This window comes from Liolophura sinensis, chromosome 10 (assembly GCF_032854445.1).
Source record: "Liolophura sinensis isolate JHLJ2023 chromosome 10, CUHK_Ljap_v2, whole genome shotgun sequence".
Taxonomy (NCBI): Eukaryota; Metazoa; Mollusca; class Polyplacophora; order Chitonida; family Chitonidae; genus Liolophura; species Liolophura sinensis.
The window spans coordinates 4,569,190-4,583,612 of NC_088304.1; the positions used below are offsets into that span (position 1 = coordinate 4,569,190).

The window sequence follows — 14,423 nt, forward strand, 5'->3', positions numbered from 1 at the left end:
TTTATCTGTTGGATAAAGTTTCCTAAAATTTCCAAACAAGACACAAATTTGTAGTCTGGGGCTTTGGAATCTGACTTTGAAGTTTCTTTGCAAGAATTTAGCAGTATGCAAATCAGATAAGGACCCTCCCCTTTGTCATGTGGTTTTGTGAAGAGATGGAACTTGCAATTCCAAACCAAGTGTAACAGAGCACAAAGAGCTGGAGTGTTTTTATTTATTATTTCTTCATTTATTTTTAGTTTTATGTAGATGTATGTTCATGTGTACAAGTGGTTGTATTGTTCAGTGCGGGGTCTGAAAATATGTAGATTGTTGAAGAAAAATAATCAACAGAAAACAGAGAGAAACAAGGTTCCCCTGGGAGCATGACTATTTATTTGATTGGTGTTGTACTCAAGAATATTTCACGACGGTGGCCACATTACTGTGGGAGGAAACCAGGCAAACCCACGACCATACACAGGTTGCTGCCAGACCTTCCCATGTACGTCAAGAGACGAAGCCAGCATGAGCTGGACTTGAACTCACATTGACCACATTGGTGAGATGCTCCTTGGTCATTGCGCCGCGCTGGCGTACTAACCATCTCAGCCATGAAGGCCCCTTTACCATGCCTACACATACTTCCTGTAGAGTGCTCAGGTGGCCTGCCTTGCTGCCTTGGATCCCCCGTGATAGATTACAGTGATGGTAGAACCTGTTTTAACCTTGTTAGCTGACATATATATATATATGCTGAACTAAAATATGCACACATGTTGATGATATCCTACTCTTTGACTTTACAAGGCTGGTCTGATGTGTTACCTGGTTTACTATAAAGTGTGTCATAGACGTGAAGGTGTGAAAGTAGACCAGAGACACATGAGAGCTTGTGTGATAACAAGATATCACCAGTTTTTCGCCATACAGACCAGGGTGGTTCATTTGCCCTTAAAAGTTCAAAATAAAAATGACCTTAAAATGAATGCAAGTCATGTCACAAAGACCATTGTATCATTCAAATATTCATAATTTCCCACGTATAATTCATTGTTAATTGTATTTTTTTATCCGGTTCTGTATTCCGACCTGGTATGAAAAGAATCTGTATAAATATATTCTCACCTTTAATTAAAGCACATGTAAACAGTGTTAGGAATTAGGGAATGCCCAGTTTGTCGATCGGTTCCTGAGTTGGCTGACCAGTTAGATTAAGTTTTGCGCACGTGACAGCCTGAGCTGTGGGTGATGGACGGAAATGTCATGTTGTCCTTCTAACAAGCTTTCTGCTGGTAAACATTATGTGATGTTTATTCAGAGGTTAATTTCATTTTTTTTCTTTCTGTTCCAGGAGAGGTTCCTTGCCTCAAGTCGACATGCCATCCTTGAGTGAGTACATTTTGCACAGATGTAACACACGTACATGTACGATTCACTTGTAACATTTTGCACAGATGTAACACACGTACATGTACGATTCACTTGTAACATTTTGCACAGATGTAACACACTTACATGTACGATTCACTTGTAACACACTTGTGATCACCTGTAGCACTGTTATGACTCTATATGTACTGTAATTTTTCAATCTCTACGCATGTTTGCACGGTGCTTATTCGAGCATATTCTGATGGCATTATTCTGTGTGGACTGATAAAATTATACTTTTTGTGAAGCCCTGAAATTGGCCAATCTTGCCAATGTAGTTTTGTTTCCAAAATCAAATTGGAAATGTGCATAAATTGAACTTACTTTTTCATATGGGAAAAGGTTGAGGAATTGGGGTAACACATTTGTGTCACATTTATAGCACAGTTGAGTGCTCTGAATGTCCTGGACTGTGTTTTGCGCCTGTGAAGGTAGATGCATAAGAGCTGCGTGCATGTCCACATACATACATATATGAATATATAGTTTACACTAGCTTACACGGCTTATGTTTCTGAAGTAAAATGCCCCCATTACATATGTGTATTCACTTAGAGATAATGACCTGATAAAAAACATCCATTGATTTCCCAGGGGTAAATGAAGATTCATCAAGTTTCTCACGAATACAGTTTCATTTTTTGCTTCTGACATATGTACTGATAGGACTTGCATGTAGACAAGTGCATTTCCATAGTTATATGTTAAGCCTTGAAATTGTTTTATTGTATGTATGTGCATGTATGTTCAGAAGCTAAAGAACACACCTGTCTTTTCTTTGTTTATGTACCACATTTGTGTCATGGTACTTAGAATAGGGGAGTTTTGAGATGGAGCTCTTTTGCCGTTGAAGGTAAAAGCAGTCCTCATGTGTCATGTGACTTGTGGAAAATGTTAGGCAACCTTTGTTGACATTAATTTACCGATCACTTGTCTTACTATGTTCAGAAGGCACAAAAGACATTGCTTTCCCTTAGAAATTTCTCAAGTTCACAAATGTTGAGCTTCTCAATTTGCTCCATTGTTTGTCTGCTCTAAATAACCTTTGCGAAACCTTTTTCTGGTGCCCATGTTATATTAAATGTTATCCTATGTTTCATTGACATATAACATAGCAGTGTATTTTTTTCTATCTAAATATGTAGCACCTATATTTAAAGATCATTATAGTTAATACTCCATGGTGTAAATCACTGTTTGTGGGTCTCTTAATGTTCTGATTACCGGTATTCGTGGATTTTCATGGTAAATTTCATGTGATTAGTACCCTGTCAATGAGTCAAATCAGACTTCGTTTTGAACTGCTTTTGTTGATTGAAATCTTCATTTGTTTTGACAAGGAAAAAATTTTAGGAGAATTTATAGGTAATGCACAGAACATTCATCTGGATGCACCATTCAGATTAGTTTCTAGTATACATGTACGGTGTTGCATGATTTTTGGTTTTCTCAAACTTTTTTTTTGCTTAAGATCATTTTTGACAATTCCTTTTACAGACAGAGTGACAACCACATATTCCGTAAGCCATTAAAGCATAACCATTCTGTCTTGATCCATGACTATTGAATACTTTTTAAAAGTGATTTCAAGACCAATTTCTCTTGTCAGTTTAAGTCAGTCAAGACTGATATTCTAGGTTTATAATCTTTCTGGGCAGGCCTTCACACTTCGCTGGACTGGTATCCTGAAATACATGTAACAATAACCACATTTTGTGACGATTATCAGCTTGCAGTTTATATGTAGGTAGTGATAATTACTAATTACTCAATGAAGTGTAGTTACGTACAAAAATATTCAGTTGAAAGAAAAACGTAGTTTTGCGCAGAAAATGATGGTGGGTACGTGGAAAAATGATTTCTATAAACCCCTGCAGTTTGTACTAGGATTTGGAGTTTAACAGCAATGAAATTTATTACTGTAATTAATGTGTGGAAACTTGAAGGTATTAGACAGTGAGGAAGTATTACATGTAGTAAGCTGCAGCTGCAATCAGCAATATTTAAACTGAAGTATAAAATCCAAATGGAATTGTCTGTTTACTCTACTCTGTGTTATTGTTTACACAGTGGATGCTTTATCCCAGGGTCTTGTATCCTCACTCTCTTATAAGCCGCATTCACATGATGTGATCTGTTGTATTGCCTCTTCAAATTTGACAGGTTCAAGGAAAATAGAACATAACACCTACTCAGATGATGCGATTGTTGAATGCTAGAACTGCACAAAATTGTACATGCCCTGTTTTCATTCTACTAGTCAAATTTAGTGGGTCAAATCGACAATCATACTTATAACTACATGTGTACAAAGAACCCATATACTTGTATTTTGTCGCTTGGGGTTAAGCATGAAGGGGATAGTGTAATGACTGGTTGACCCATATCAGTATAATGGCTTGGACGGGGCGGCTTACTTGCCTTCGGTAAAGGCATCTCAGTGAAGCAGCGCTAGATGAAAGAGTGGTGGAAATCCGTCCTGTGTTTTGTCTTATGTGTACACAGAACCCATATACTTGTATTTTGTCTTGTAACTGCATGTGTACAAAGAGCCCATATACTTGCATTTTGTCTTGTAACTGCACGTGTACAAAGAGCCCATATACTTGTTTTGTCTTATGAAAACATGTGTACAAAGAGCCTATATACTTGTATTTTGTCTGATAACTGCATGTGTACAAAGAGCCCATATACTTGTATTTTGTCTTGTAACTGCATGTGTACAAAGAACCCATATACTTGTGTTTTGATTTCCAGTACATGACGATGTACAGAGAGCCCATGTAGCATAGTTCAGGATTTAATATGTAAGTGTTGCGTTGTTTTCTGTGTGACAGTGTGGAGGGGATGGAAACCCTGGAGTTGACAGAGAGTACGGTTAACCCAGGACCCCAGAGGGCTGGCCCTCAGGACTTCCAGCTGCTCAAAGTGCTCGGCAAGGGAGGCTATGGAAAAGTAAGGTGCATTTCCACTCGAAAAGAAAAAAAAATTAAACTACTGTAGATGCCTTCTTATTCTTGGGCATAAACTTTAGCGGATTTGGTAAGAAAACACATTTGCGGGAATCTACTTTCGCGGATCTTTTTGGGCAACTGATAAATGAAAATCAAACTTTAATACAGAAATGTCGAGTTATAAAACAACTCAAGCATTCAAGCAACAGTGTTATCATTTAAACCAGTTTGTACCTGTAAGATGTGACAGAATTCTATACAATACAGTAACTTGATCAAAGGAAGTTAATCCTCCTAAGCTTTTAATCTTTTGAAGACGAAGCTGTTGCCTGCTGTGTGAGCAAATATTTGTGTCACTCACTCTGGGAGATGACGAAGGATTAAATGTGATACAAATAAATCCCACTGTTTAATTCTCATGCATCAGCAGTGTGAATGAAACTTTGAGTAAACCGTGACAGATTTGAGTAATTTCTCAGAAATCATCATTATGAAAAGAAAGTTTGAAGTGCGGGCGCGTCTGAAAGGTGATCTGACTAGATGGCAACTACGGTCGATAAAAAAACCTCCAAAAAACAGCCTCTCTCATCGTATGTATATTATATCACATACACATGCCCAGTGCAAATTATCGATTTGTATCTAACTGCGGCAACAAATCAACAGCAACAACGTTGCAATGTGGCGATACTTAGACGGAGCTAAGCCTCCTTAAAAGAAAGCAAGATTAACTGACGATCAATTAAGCTGGATTTGTGAAATTCGGAATACATTTTAATGAGGTATTTCTAATTAACGCGTTTGAAAAAGTATTAGAACTGTAGTGCTTGTTAACGAATTTATAACTGTAATGCATGCTACATTAATAAATTACTTACATGGGTTATATATTCGATGGCACCTATTTTCGCGCAAATGTGTTTCCTGCGAAATCCCTGAAAGTTAGTTCCAAGCGAATAAAAAGGCATTTTCAGTATTATATAACTGACTAAAATTTTTGCCGTTTGTTCATATGACAGACATAGCTCTGATGGTTGAAAGTGAATTTATCATATATGTGTGTGATGCTAATACTTTGAATGGTTCACAGTGGAGTTTATTAAGAAACAGAGTAGAAGGTATTGATTAATTTAGTTCTATTAATAAATACTTTGCAATCCTTAATTGTGAAGCAATAAATTATCGACACCTTCTTTACCTGATGTTTATGTCATTGTGTATTATGTTTTTTGTGTATCTGCAGGTTTTTCAGGTCCGAAAGGTATCTGGAAATGACACAGGCAAGATTTTTGCCATGAAAGTCTTAAAAAAGGTGAGTTTAGGTTTGGATGACTGGAACAAAAGGTAGACTGTGGAAGTGATGAATGATATATCGTCTCATTTGCTGTGCTTATTGCATCTAGTGGGTTTTCTACTCAGAATACTGTTGAGGGTGTTCATACTTCAGTGTAGAATATCCTCTGTAGATATCATACATAATTACATCAAGATTCACATATGCAGCTGTCAAGAGTCAGAAATGGGATAAAGGTTTGGTTAATCCCAAGAGAAGAAGCATTCTTCTCTTTGGGCCTCTGTGGCCGAGAGGGCTAGCACAGCAGCACAGTGCAATGCCCCCGGATCCTCCCACCAATGAGGCTCATGCTGGCTTCCTCTGGTGCCATACATGAGAAGGTCTGCCAGCAGTCCAGGACGGTCATGTGCTCCTCCATGGTTTCCTCTCACCATAATGCTGGCTGCTATTGTATAAGTAAAGTATTTTCAAAATAAATAAATAAATACATTCTTCTCTTCACTGCTCTGGCCTATGTCTTGTAAGTTTGAAGCCTTGCTACAGGTAGTTTGGCTATGTCTTTAATGCAGTAAATGAGCTAAAACTTCTCCCAAAAGATTGCATTTTTAGCAGCAAATAATATACTACTTTTAGTGCTGAATTTTAAATTTTTACAATAGGATATCCTACATTCCAAACAGACTTTAAAACACCTTTCGTTGAAGGAGGTTTGTAAGGTAACTGATGGTGGTGTACTTTGGTCAATCTGGTTTCCCCTACTCCTAAATCTATGATGATCTCGTAGTTAAATAATCTTCAGTATGACAATAAGAACCAGTCAAAAAGATAAAAGGAAAACCAGGTGTGTGTACCTTCGGAGAGTCATCGTAACCTGTTATTTTACGTGACATTGTCATTTAAATTTTGTTTGAGTTTGTTTTGTTTTTTTTTTCAATTTGTCCTGGATTTGAATTAAAATCTAGTGTGTAGGTTGATGTTGGGCAGTTTAGTTAGCGAATAATAACTATTGTGGTATTAACTCATATTTTACATTCCAGATTTCAGCGCAACCCTGCGGCCAATGTAGTTGTCCAAAAGCCATGTATAATGGCAGCAGACTTAGCTCATGTTTAATACTCTGATACACAATTTTTTTTCTTCCAGCCAAGTAGACAAACGAAGGCTTGTCTTAAAGTTGAATCTGGTTTTAAGTTTTAAGACATTTTGAACACATGAGTCTAGAACTCTGACATGTAAGCTCAGCAGATGTGCTTACGGGCCGATGTCATAGTAAGTATGTAATAGCTACTTGAACTGACCTTTTAATTACTCATCTATCAGTTACGTGGTTTTTGTTTTTCTTTCCAGGCAACAATAGCTAGAAATGCCAAGGACACTGCCCACACAAAAGCAGAAAGAAATATTTTAGAAGCTGTGAAGGTGAGCTTGCCTTTCAATCTTGTACTTTTAGAAGCTGTGATGGTGAGCTTGCCTTTCAATCTTGTACTTTTAGAAGTTTTAAAGGTGAGATTGCCTTTCAGTGTTGTACTTTAGTAAGTACATCCCTTTGCTTCTGTAGTCAATGTTATGTATTATGATATATCTTCATTTTTGATGTGTTAATTAGTCAGAGGAAAGTATCGCCAGGATAATGTTTGGATTAAAATTCAGTGAAAGTGACCAAATGTATAGGGAGGCACATCTGTAATGCACCAAGAGTCATGTCCTTTATAATACACTGACTAATTTGGCTTAATTTGTTTCCATGACATTAGTTTCTCGTCTTGCCTGACACTGAGAGTTCTGTCGATCTTAGAAAGGTGTTAGAAGGTGTTATGAACCTGTAGATGGTCGTGGGTATCCACCCACCATAATGCTGACTGCCGTCGTATAAGTGAAATATTCTTGAGTACGGCGTAAAACACCGAGATAAATAAATAAATAAATGGAAGGTGATATGAGATTTGATGGAAAGTAGGATGATATATTGCTGGCAAGTTTTGGGACATAAATTTTAGTTCATTTAACATGAGCATTTGTAGTGCTGAAAGGTGTCAGAATCTGAGGAGGGTTGTCAGGTACTGAGTATCTGGTTTTGGCAGGTGGTAGGCTTCATTAGTAAAGGTTAAGGTTAAACAATTTTGTTATTTATGATGTCAAATAAATGAATTTATAGTGTTTGATCTCTGTTTTCAGCACCCATTTATAGTGGATTTAATGTATGCATTTCAAACCGGGGGAAAACTTTATCTGATTTTGGAATATTTACCTGGTGGGGAATTGTTCATGCAACTGGAAAGAGAGGGCATCTTTATGGAAGACACAGCATGGTGAGTTTGGCCATTTGACTCAGTTAGATTGTTCTGATGTCCTTCTTATCTAACTGTCATTTGCCCTTGTTTTAACCATTTTAATTGGCCCAAGCTTTTTAAAAGAGAGTCATAAGATTTTGTTGCCTGACTGTCTGTTTGGCCATGTTTGAGGCATTTTGATTGAGACTGTCCACACTCTGTGCTGTGCAAATGCACTGTGTTAAAACGGATCTCTTTGTTGAGTCTGTGTGATGGTTTATTATCATTATTAGTCATTCAGCTGTGTTCTGTCTGTCCTATACTTTTGGTTTCATTCTCTGTTTCCCTTGATTTGGTACATCATTATAACTATAGTTTTGAGCAGAATTCAAATTCATTTAGCTCTGGGTGAGAATATGTAATTTTTCCAGTACATGCAGCTGGCAGCGATGTTGGGAGATTTCAAAGATCTGAGTACATCTACCGTACATGTATGGGGTTGTAACTGATTTTCAGACCAGCAACAGATCTCAACATCGTCATATAAGTCCTATACTTGTCCTATATTAGAGGCAGATTTTGTGCTTTATTTTGAAAAAAATGTTATATTTCCTCTGTTTTGGAAGCCCTGAATTATTTCCAATATAGTCAAGGTTTTCCTTAATAATATTAGAGAAAGAGTTTAGAGCTGAAAGGTAGGCAGCTGAATGGAAAGCGTTCATGTCACAGTGGGTATTAGTTTAAATGATCAGAGCGTCCAAAGTAGGTAGCTACAGGGACAGTAGGAGACAGGTGGTATTAGGAAGAATGTTTTTGTATTTCCCTTATTTTGTGAAACATTCTGCTGCTGTTTGGGTTAAATGCTAGTTGAGTTAATTACAAAAATGTTGTTTTGTTTTTATTGCAGTTTTTATTTAGCAGAAATCACATTAGCTATAGAGCATCTCCATTCACAAGGAATCATCTACAGAGATCTTAAACCAGAAAATATATTACTCGACCATCAAGGTAAGAAATGTGAACATTTAAGCTGTTCTCTGTGACAAATATTTTTATGATATTTTGAATATAAGATTCCTCGCCATAGAAAGTTGATGAGTAGCAAGGTTTATCACACCTGAGGTTAAGTTCTGTAACATTTGGGTTCTATGAAGAGAAGCTCTTGAACGTTTCTGTTTGTTTTAACTTCTACTACTGATATGAAATATTTTTACAGGAGATACATGCATAAGTTATTAAATCTGACTCACTTGTATTCATAAAAATGGTTACAAGATTAAACTTTGCTTTGGAGAGGGTGAATTTTCACCATCCATCACTAAAATAATTCAGATTATCTGGTTTTAGCATGCCAGTCATCCAGTAAATTATTTTATGAATAAAAGCATTTATAGCAGCTTTTAATGAAAGTCTCAAAGACATTGAGAGTCTTTGAAAATCTACAAAAGATGTTTTGAAGCAGGAGAACTATACAGAAGATGTGATGATCCCAGTTTTCAAAAGTCATGTTTTAAAAATGTTTCACATGCTTTTTTTTATTTTACTTTTTCAGGTCATGTAAAGCTGACGGACTTTGGTTTGTGTAAAGAGTCTATAAATGAAGGGGCGGTAACTCATACTTTTTGTGGAACAATAGAATACATGTAAGTGAAAGAATTGATGTATGAACATTACTCTAATTCCGCTATCAGTTCATGTTTTGAAAACAACATCAGAACAGGCTTGTTTTTATTGCTGTTGGAAATTGCTTGTGCTGTGTTAAAATCGATTGGATTGTTTTTTTGAATACATGCTTTCCTAAGTTAATTTAATGTTTTTTTAGGCAGCTTAAATGTGTTGGCTCACTAGTTTTTTTCCCACCCATAAATCTGAAGGCTAAACACCAATCAGATACACAAATAGATTTTATATGTTGATAACAAATTTGATTGTTTTGCGATTATTGCACTCAAATATAGTAAAAAGATAACGCATGTGAGTTATGAACTTTTTACATTTTAATATTTAAATGCTGTGACTGAAAACACAGTTGTTGTCTTGCCTGTAATTGAGCTGAATCCTGCTGTTTTGATGCATGGAGGGTCGCATCATTGAAGATATTGTTAATTCTCCATGTAGGGCACCTGAGATTTTGACACGAGGTGGTCATGGGAAGGCTGTTGACTGGTGGAGCCTCGGAGCCTTAATGTATGACATGTTGACAGGCGCGGTAAGTCTGGGTTACCGTGGTAACATGGCATGGTAATAACAAGTGAGATGGTTTGTCTGCTTTTAGTTTTATTTTGTCGACTTGAAAATACAACTCAAGAATCTGCTAATTAGGCCATCTGCGACAGACTCGTATGCCTATCATGCCCAAGATCTCTTGCATACATTTTCACAAAAGAAATGTGGAATTTCTTTTGGAATTTTGTCAGTAATGCTTAGGTACAGAAATGTCACTATCAGATCTAACTCTCAATTTGATCATGTCTTACTGATGTAGTTTGCATTGATAAATGATACATTTGATTTGTGTTCTCAGTATCTCTTGTTTTGTTTTCAGCCGCCCTTTACTGCTGAAAACAGGAAGAAGACAATAGATAAGGTAAAATGGCATTTTGTCTGTTGTTTTGTTTGTTTATTTATTCATTTGATTATTGTTTAGTGGCATACTGTAGAATTCATCTAAAGATTTGATGTGGCTTCAGAAACACTGTAGTAGTTGTATAATGATTTTTGATGTTTTTATTTTTATGAAGCTTTCTCTCTTGTTAGTGTACCCCTTTTAAGGCATACAGCAAAAGTGAACCCCATCCTTATGTCACAAAACATTGTAAGTGCATCTTGCAGTAACAAGTCTTAAGATTAATCTCCATGGTTTGTTCATTTCAGATACTCAAAGCCAAGCTGTGTTTACCTCCTTACTTGACAAACGAGGCCAGAGGGTTGATAAAAAGGGTGAGTTTTGTGTGTGGGCTCACGTATAACAAAAATGAGTTAAATGTTATCATATTGATGGGATAAATGAGGAGGAATTTAATGGGTGAGTTTTGTGTTTGGGCTCATGTATAACAAAAATGAGTCAAATGTTATCATCTTGATAGGATAAATGGGGATGAATTTAATGGGTGAGTTATGTGTTTTGATCAGTGTAAAATCCTAATCTATCGGTTGACAAAAAGGGAATGTTAGTTTTGGCTTTTGACAGGTTTTTTCATTTTTTAAGAAAGTACTAAGCGGTGTTAATTCTAGCATTGATTGTGGCATACTAGTAAAGCACTAAGGTTCAGTAATCTTTTCATGAGTAATTGTAAAGTGATTAAGGTAATATCTACATTGTGACACATAACATCATGTACATGACTCCTCTTTTTTGTATCGTGTGTTACACTTGCACGTGGTAAACATCGTGTTACACTTGATACTTCTGGTTACTTTGTCCCATTATTGTTTGATTACACTGATGTGTTCTTTGTTTTCCTTACAGTTTGATATATGTTGTAATTGTTTTCTTACATATTTATATTTTTGTAGCTATTAAAGAAGAACCAAACTGAAAGGCTAGGAGGGGGGCCAGACGATGGTAAACCCATCAAGGTAGGTGGAGGGGAAAAACCAGAGTCTTACTGCCAAGTAAAATGTATTTGGTGAATATATGGGTAGACAAAATACCTGTCACTTGATGTTGGCTCGATGCTGTTTTGATGACAAAGGTTTATTTGTTAATGTTCCGGGTCCTGGGGCCATATGCATCTAGCGCCTTAAGACTTGAGTCACAAAAATTCTAATGCGGCTACAGCTGAGATGTTTTGCTCTGTTTGTACACTGATTCTTTACTGCAGAATACATGGGTGCTTGCATTAAGTCAAAAAGCACTTTCTTTTAGCTTTATAACTTTTTGCCAGTTATCTGTATCAGTGGTTTTATGCAGGTGACAGTTTTATGTTGTGTTTTTTTTTCACAGGGCCATGCATTTTTTCGTCACATAGACTGGAGTGACTTAATCACCAGGAAGGTGGAGCCTCCCTTCAGACCTTCTGTGGTGAGTGTCCTGTATCTTGGGGTCCATTACTGGCTGAGTGGTAAACAGTGCTGTGTTAGAGACAAGACAAAAGTTGTGTTGATTGTCACAAAATGTGATTTTTCCCACCGTAAGCCCTCTGTCTAAACTTAACTTGTGAACACCTGTTAGGTGTTCTGAAAATTTTTTGTTTTTTGTCATGATTGTTTAAATTTTCATGGAACTTGTGTTGGAATGTTTGCTTCTATTTAGTGACTGTTAAAGCAAACTCACAATTTACTGCCAAAACTCTGACAGTCAATAACACCATTATTTTGTGTTCTGAGGCGAACAGATATTAAAAAGTCAAAAAATGGAACTAAAATAAAACTGAAATTCTGTCATTTTGCTTTGTCTGATTTTCATATTTTCACAATTTTCCTGTTATGTCTGCAACAGGAAGAATTGCTGGAACTCTCTACATGTGCCACAGATTAGATCATTTTCCCTTTTTTTTTTTCATTGGGAAAAGATGTATTCTGCCTGTAAAACAACAATTTACATGTTGGTGGCCTTTTTAATGCAAGAAAATGCGAAAGCCCTCTGGATTCCTAGTTAAGGCACAAACCTGATTTATTTATATGTAAACGTATATAGAAGATAAGTATTCATCAGTACAGAGGATAACATCAATCACTTCCATGGAGTTATTGAGAGGAGCAGGTCATGGCCAATTGGTTCAGGTGCTTGCCTTTTCAGTCAGTGGGACACGTACTGTAATTCTTCAACCTAGCAATTTTTCAAGTGTTGCAGGCTGTTTATTCAGGCATATTCTGTGTAGGTTATAAAATTATACTTTTGGTAAAGCCCAGAGATTGGCCAATCCAAAGAATCTAGTTTTGTCTTTAAAATCAAATTATAAATGTGCATAAGTTGCTGTTTCATATGTGAACAGGTTGAGGAATTAGGGTATTGTGCGGGTTTAGGAACTGAATAATTAAATGAAAGTCTTGCCATTTGTGGGGCAAAAATATAGAGACAATCAAACACGGTTGATATAGTTGTTATCTGGTTGTTATTGATGTGGATCGTTGGTTGTTTCTTCAGTCAGGAGATGAAGATGTGAGTCAGTTTGACACAAAGTTCACCAAGCAGACACCAGTCGACTCCCCGGATGACACGGTGCTAAGTGAAAGTGCTAACCAGGTGTTTGTGGTCAGTATTTGATGTTATTTATGTGTCACTGTCTTCCTTTATGAATTTAAATAAGTGCAAGGACTGTTTTTATCGGTTGTTAAAGACCATTTGTCTTCAACCATTATGCTTCGGGGCGGAAGATCCAGGGTCAATCCTAACTCAGGTCACACCTAAGGCTTCAAAAGAGGAAGTTGTAGCTTTCTCACTTGGTTTTCAGCATTAAAGGGAAGTGCAATGAATGGGTGAAGGACATCAGTATAATGGCTCAGGGGAGGTGACTTACTTGCCTTCAGTAGGTCGTCTCAGTGAAGCAGAGAGGGATAAAAGAGCAGTAGAAATCCATCCTGCAACAAGGAGGCAGATTACGCATACATGCACTCTAAGAACTCTTTCGTTGTCACATGACTGAGAAATTAAGTACGACATTAAACCCCAAGCACTCACTCGCTCACCCAACCATTGTGATGTGTAGATCTATACTTGAAGTGTATGACACTTCACAAGTAAATTGCTAAAGATTGAGGGTTTCTGCACACATAAGACTAGAACGCCTTCATAAAATTATTGAAAATGTGTGAGTATGATGTTCAGAAAAATAAAACATAAAATATATAAATAGATATTTATTTTATTAACCCTTGTTAATATTTTGGCACTCTTCATAGCCCGCTCAGACAAAGCTGAGTTAAGACATGAGAACCTTGAGCCCAGTCTTCACCATTTACGTCTGTAGAGCCATGCCTCAAAATGTCAAAGATATAAATATATATATTCTGTTTTAGTTGTAGATGAAGGTTTTATGTTTATCTCCCCATCATGTTTCAGGGATTCACGTACGTGGCACCCTCTGTCTGGGAGGAGCTAAATAAGCCATGGATCGCAGAGAAAGAGCCGCGGTCACCAAGAAAAGTCACGGCAAGTTTCAGGGGACCATTGAGGTGCGAATAGGTCCGGCAGTGAACATGAGTAGCTGAGTCCCTAGGAATTACTTCAACTGAGAGGTGGTGGGGGGTGGGGGGTGGGGGATGGGATGGGGGGTGAGGTGGGGGGGAGACAAAGTCTTTTCATTAGTTTTTTTTTTTTTTTCTCTTTGATCTTCCACAAAATACACTGAAAGCACAAACAAATATTTTGTGTCAAATTTTTGACAATTTTATTGTAAAATTCTGAAGTGGCATAACAGAAAGTTTGGTGTATATAATGTCATAGGGGACTTATTCTGAGATTCTTTGAAGGGTTCATATGAGGTGTGTGGAGTTTGAAGGCATGGTTTGAAACATGTTCTTGAGGTGTGTGTGGGGTTTGGGGGAAGG

The 14,423-nt window shown here is 37.0% G+C and overlaps 1 protein-coding gene across 3 annotated transcripts in view; it reads left to right on the top strand.

The window, feature by feature from the left end:
- The window catches only part of LOC135476849 (ribosomal protein S6 kinase beta-1-like), a 33,931-nt gene that overhangs the window by 6,992 nt on the left and 12,516 nt on the right, over positions 1-14,423 (top strand). For 2 of the 3 annotated variants that reach the window (XM_064756990.1, XM_064756991.1), the window contains exons 2-15: positions 1,334-1,371; positions 4,251-4,368; positions 5,611-5,679; positions 7,009-7,080; positions 7,837-7,970; positions 8,839-8,939; positions 9,484-9,574; positions 10,050-10,140; positions 10,477-10,518; positions 10,806-10,871; positions 11,448-11,510; positions 11,878-11,955; positions 13,021-13,128; positions 13,936-14,048. In XM_064756990.1, the coding sequence (XP_064613060.1) occupies positions 1,334-1,371; positions 4,251-4,368; positions 5,611-5,679; positions 7,009-7,080; positions 7,837-7,970; positions 8,839-8,939; positions 9,484-9,574; positions 10,050-10,140; positions 10,477-10,518; positions 10,806-10,871; positions 11,448-11,510; positions 11,878-11,955; positions 13,021-13,128; positions 13,936-14,048 (1,184 nt within the window). The remainder of the gene's footprint in view (positions 1-1,333; positions 1,372-4,250; positions 4,369-5,610; positions 5,680-7,008; positions 7,081-7,836; positions 7,971-8,838; positions 8,940-9,483; positions 9,575-10,049; positions 10,141-10,476; positions 10,519-10,805; positions 10,872-11,447; positions 11,511-11,877; positions 11,956-13,020; positions 13,129-13,935; positions 14,049-14,423) is intronic. The other variant, XM_064756992.1, reaches the window with a different exon arrangement.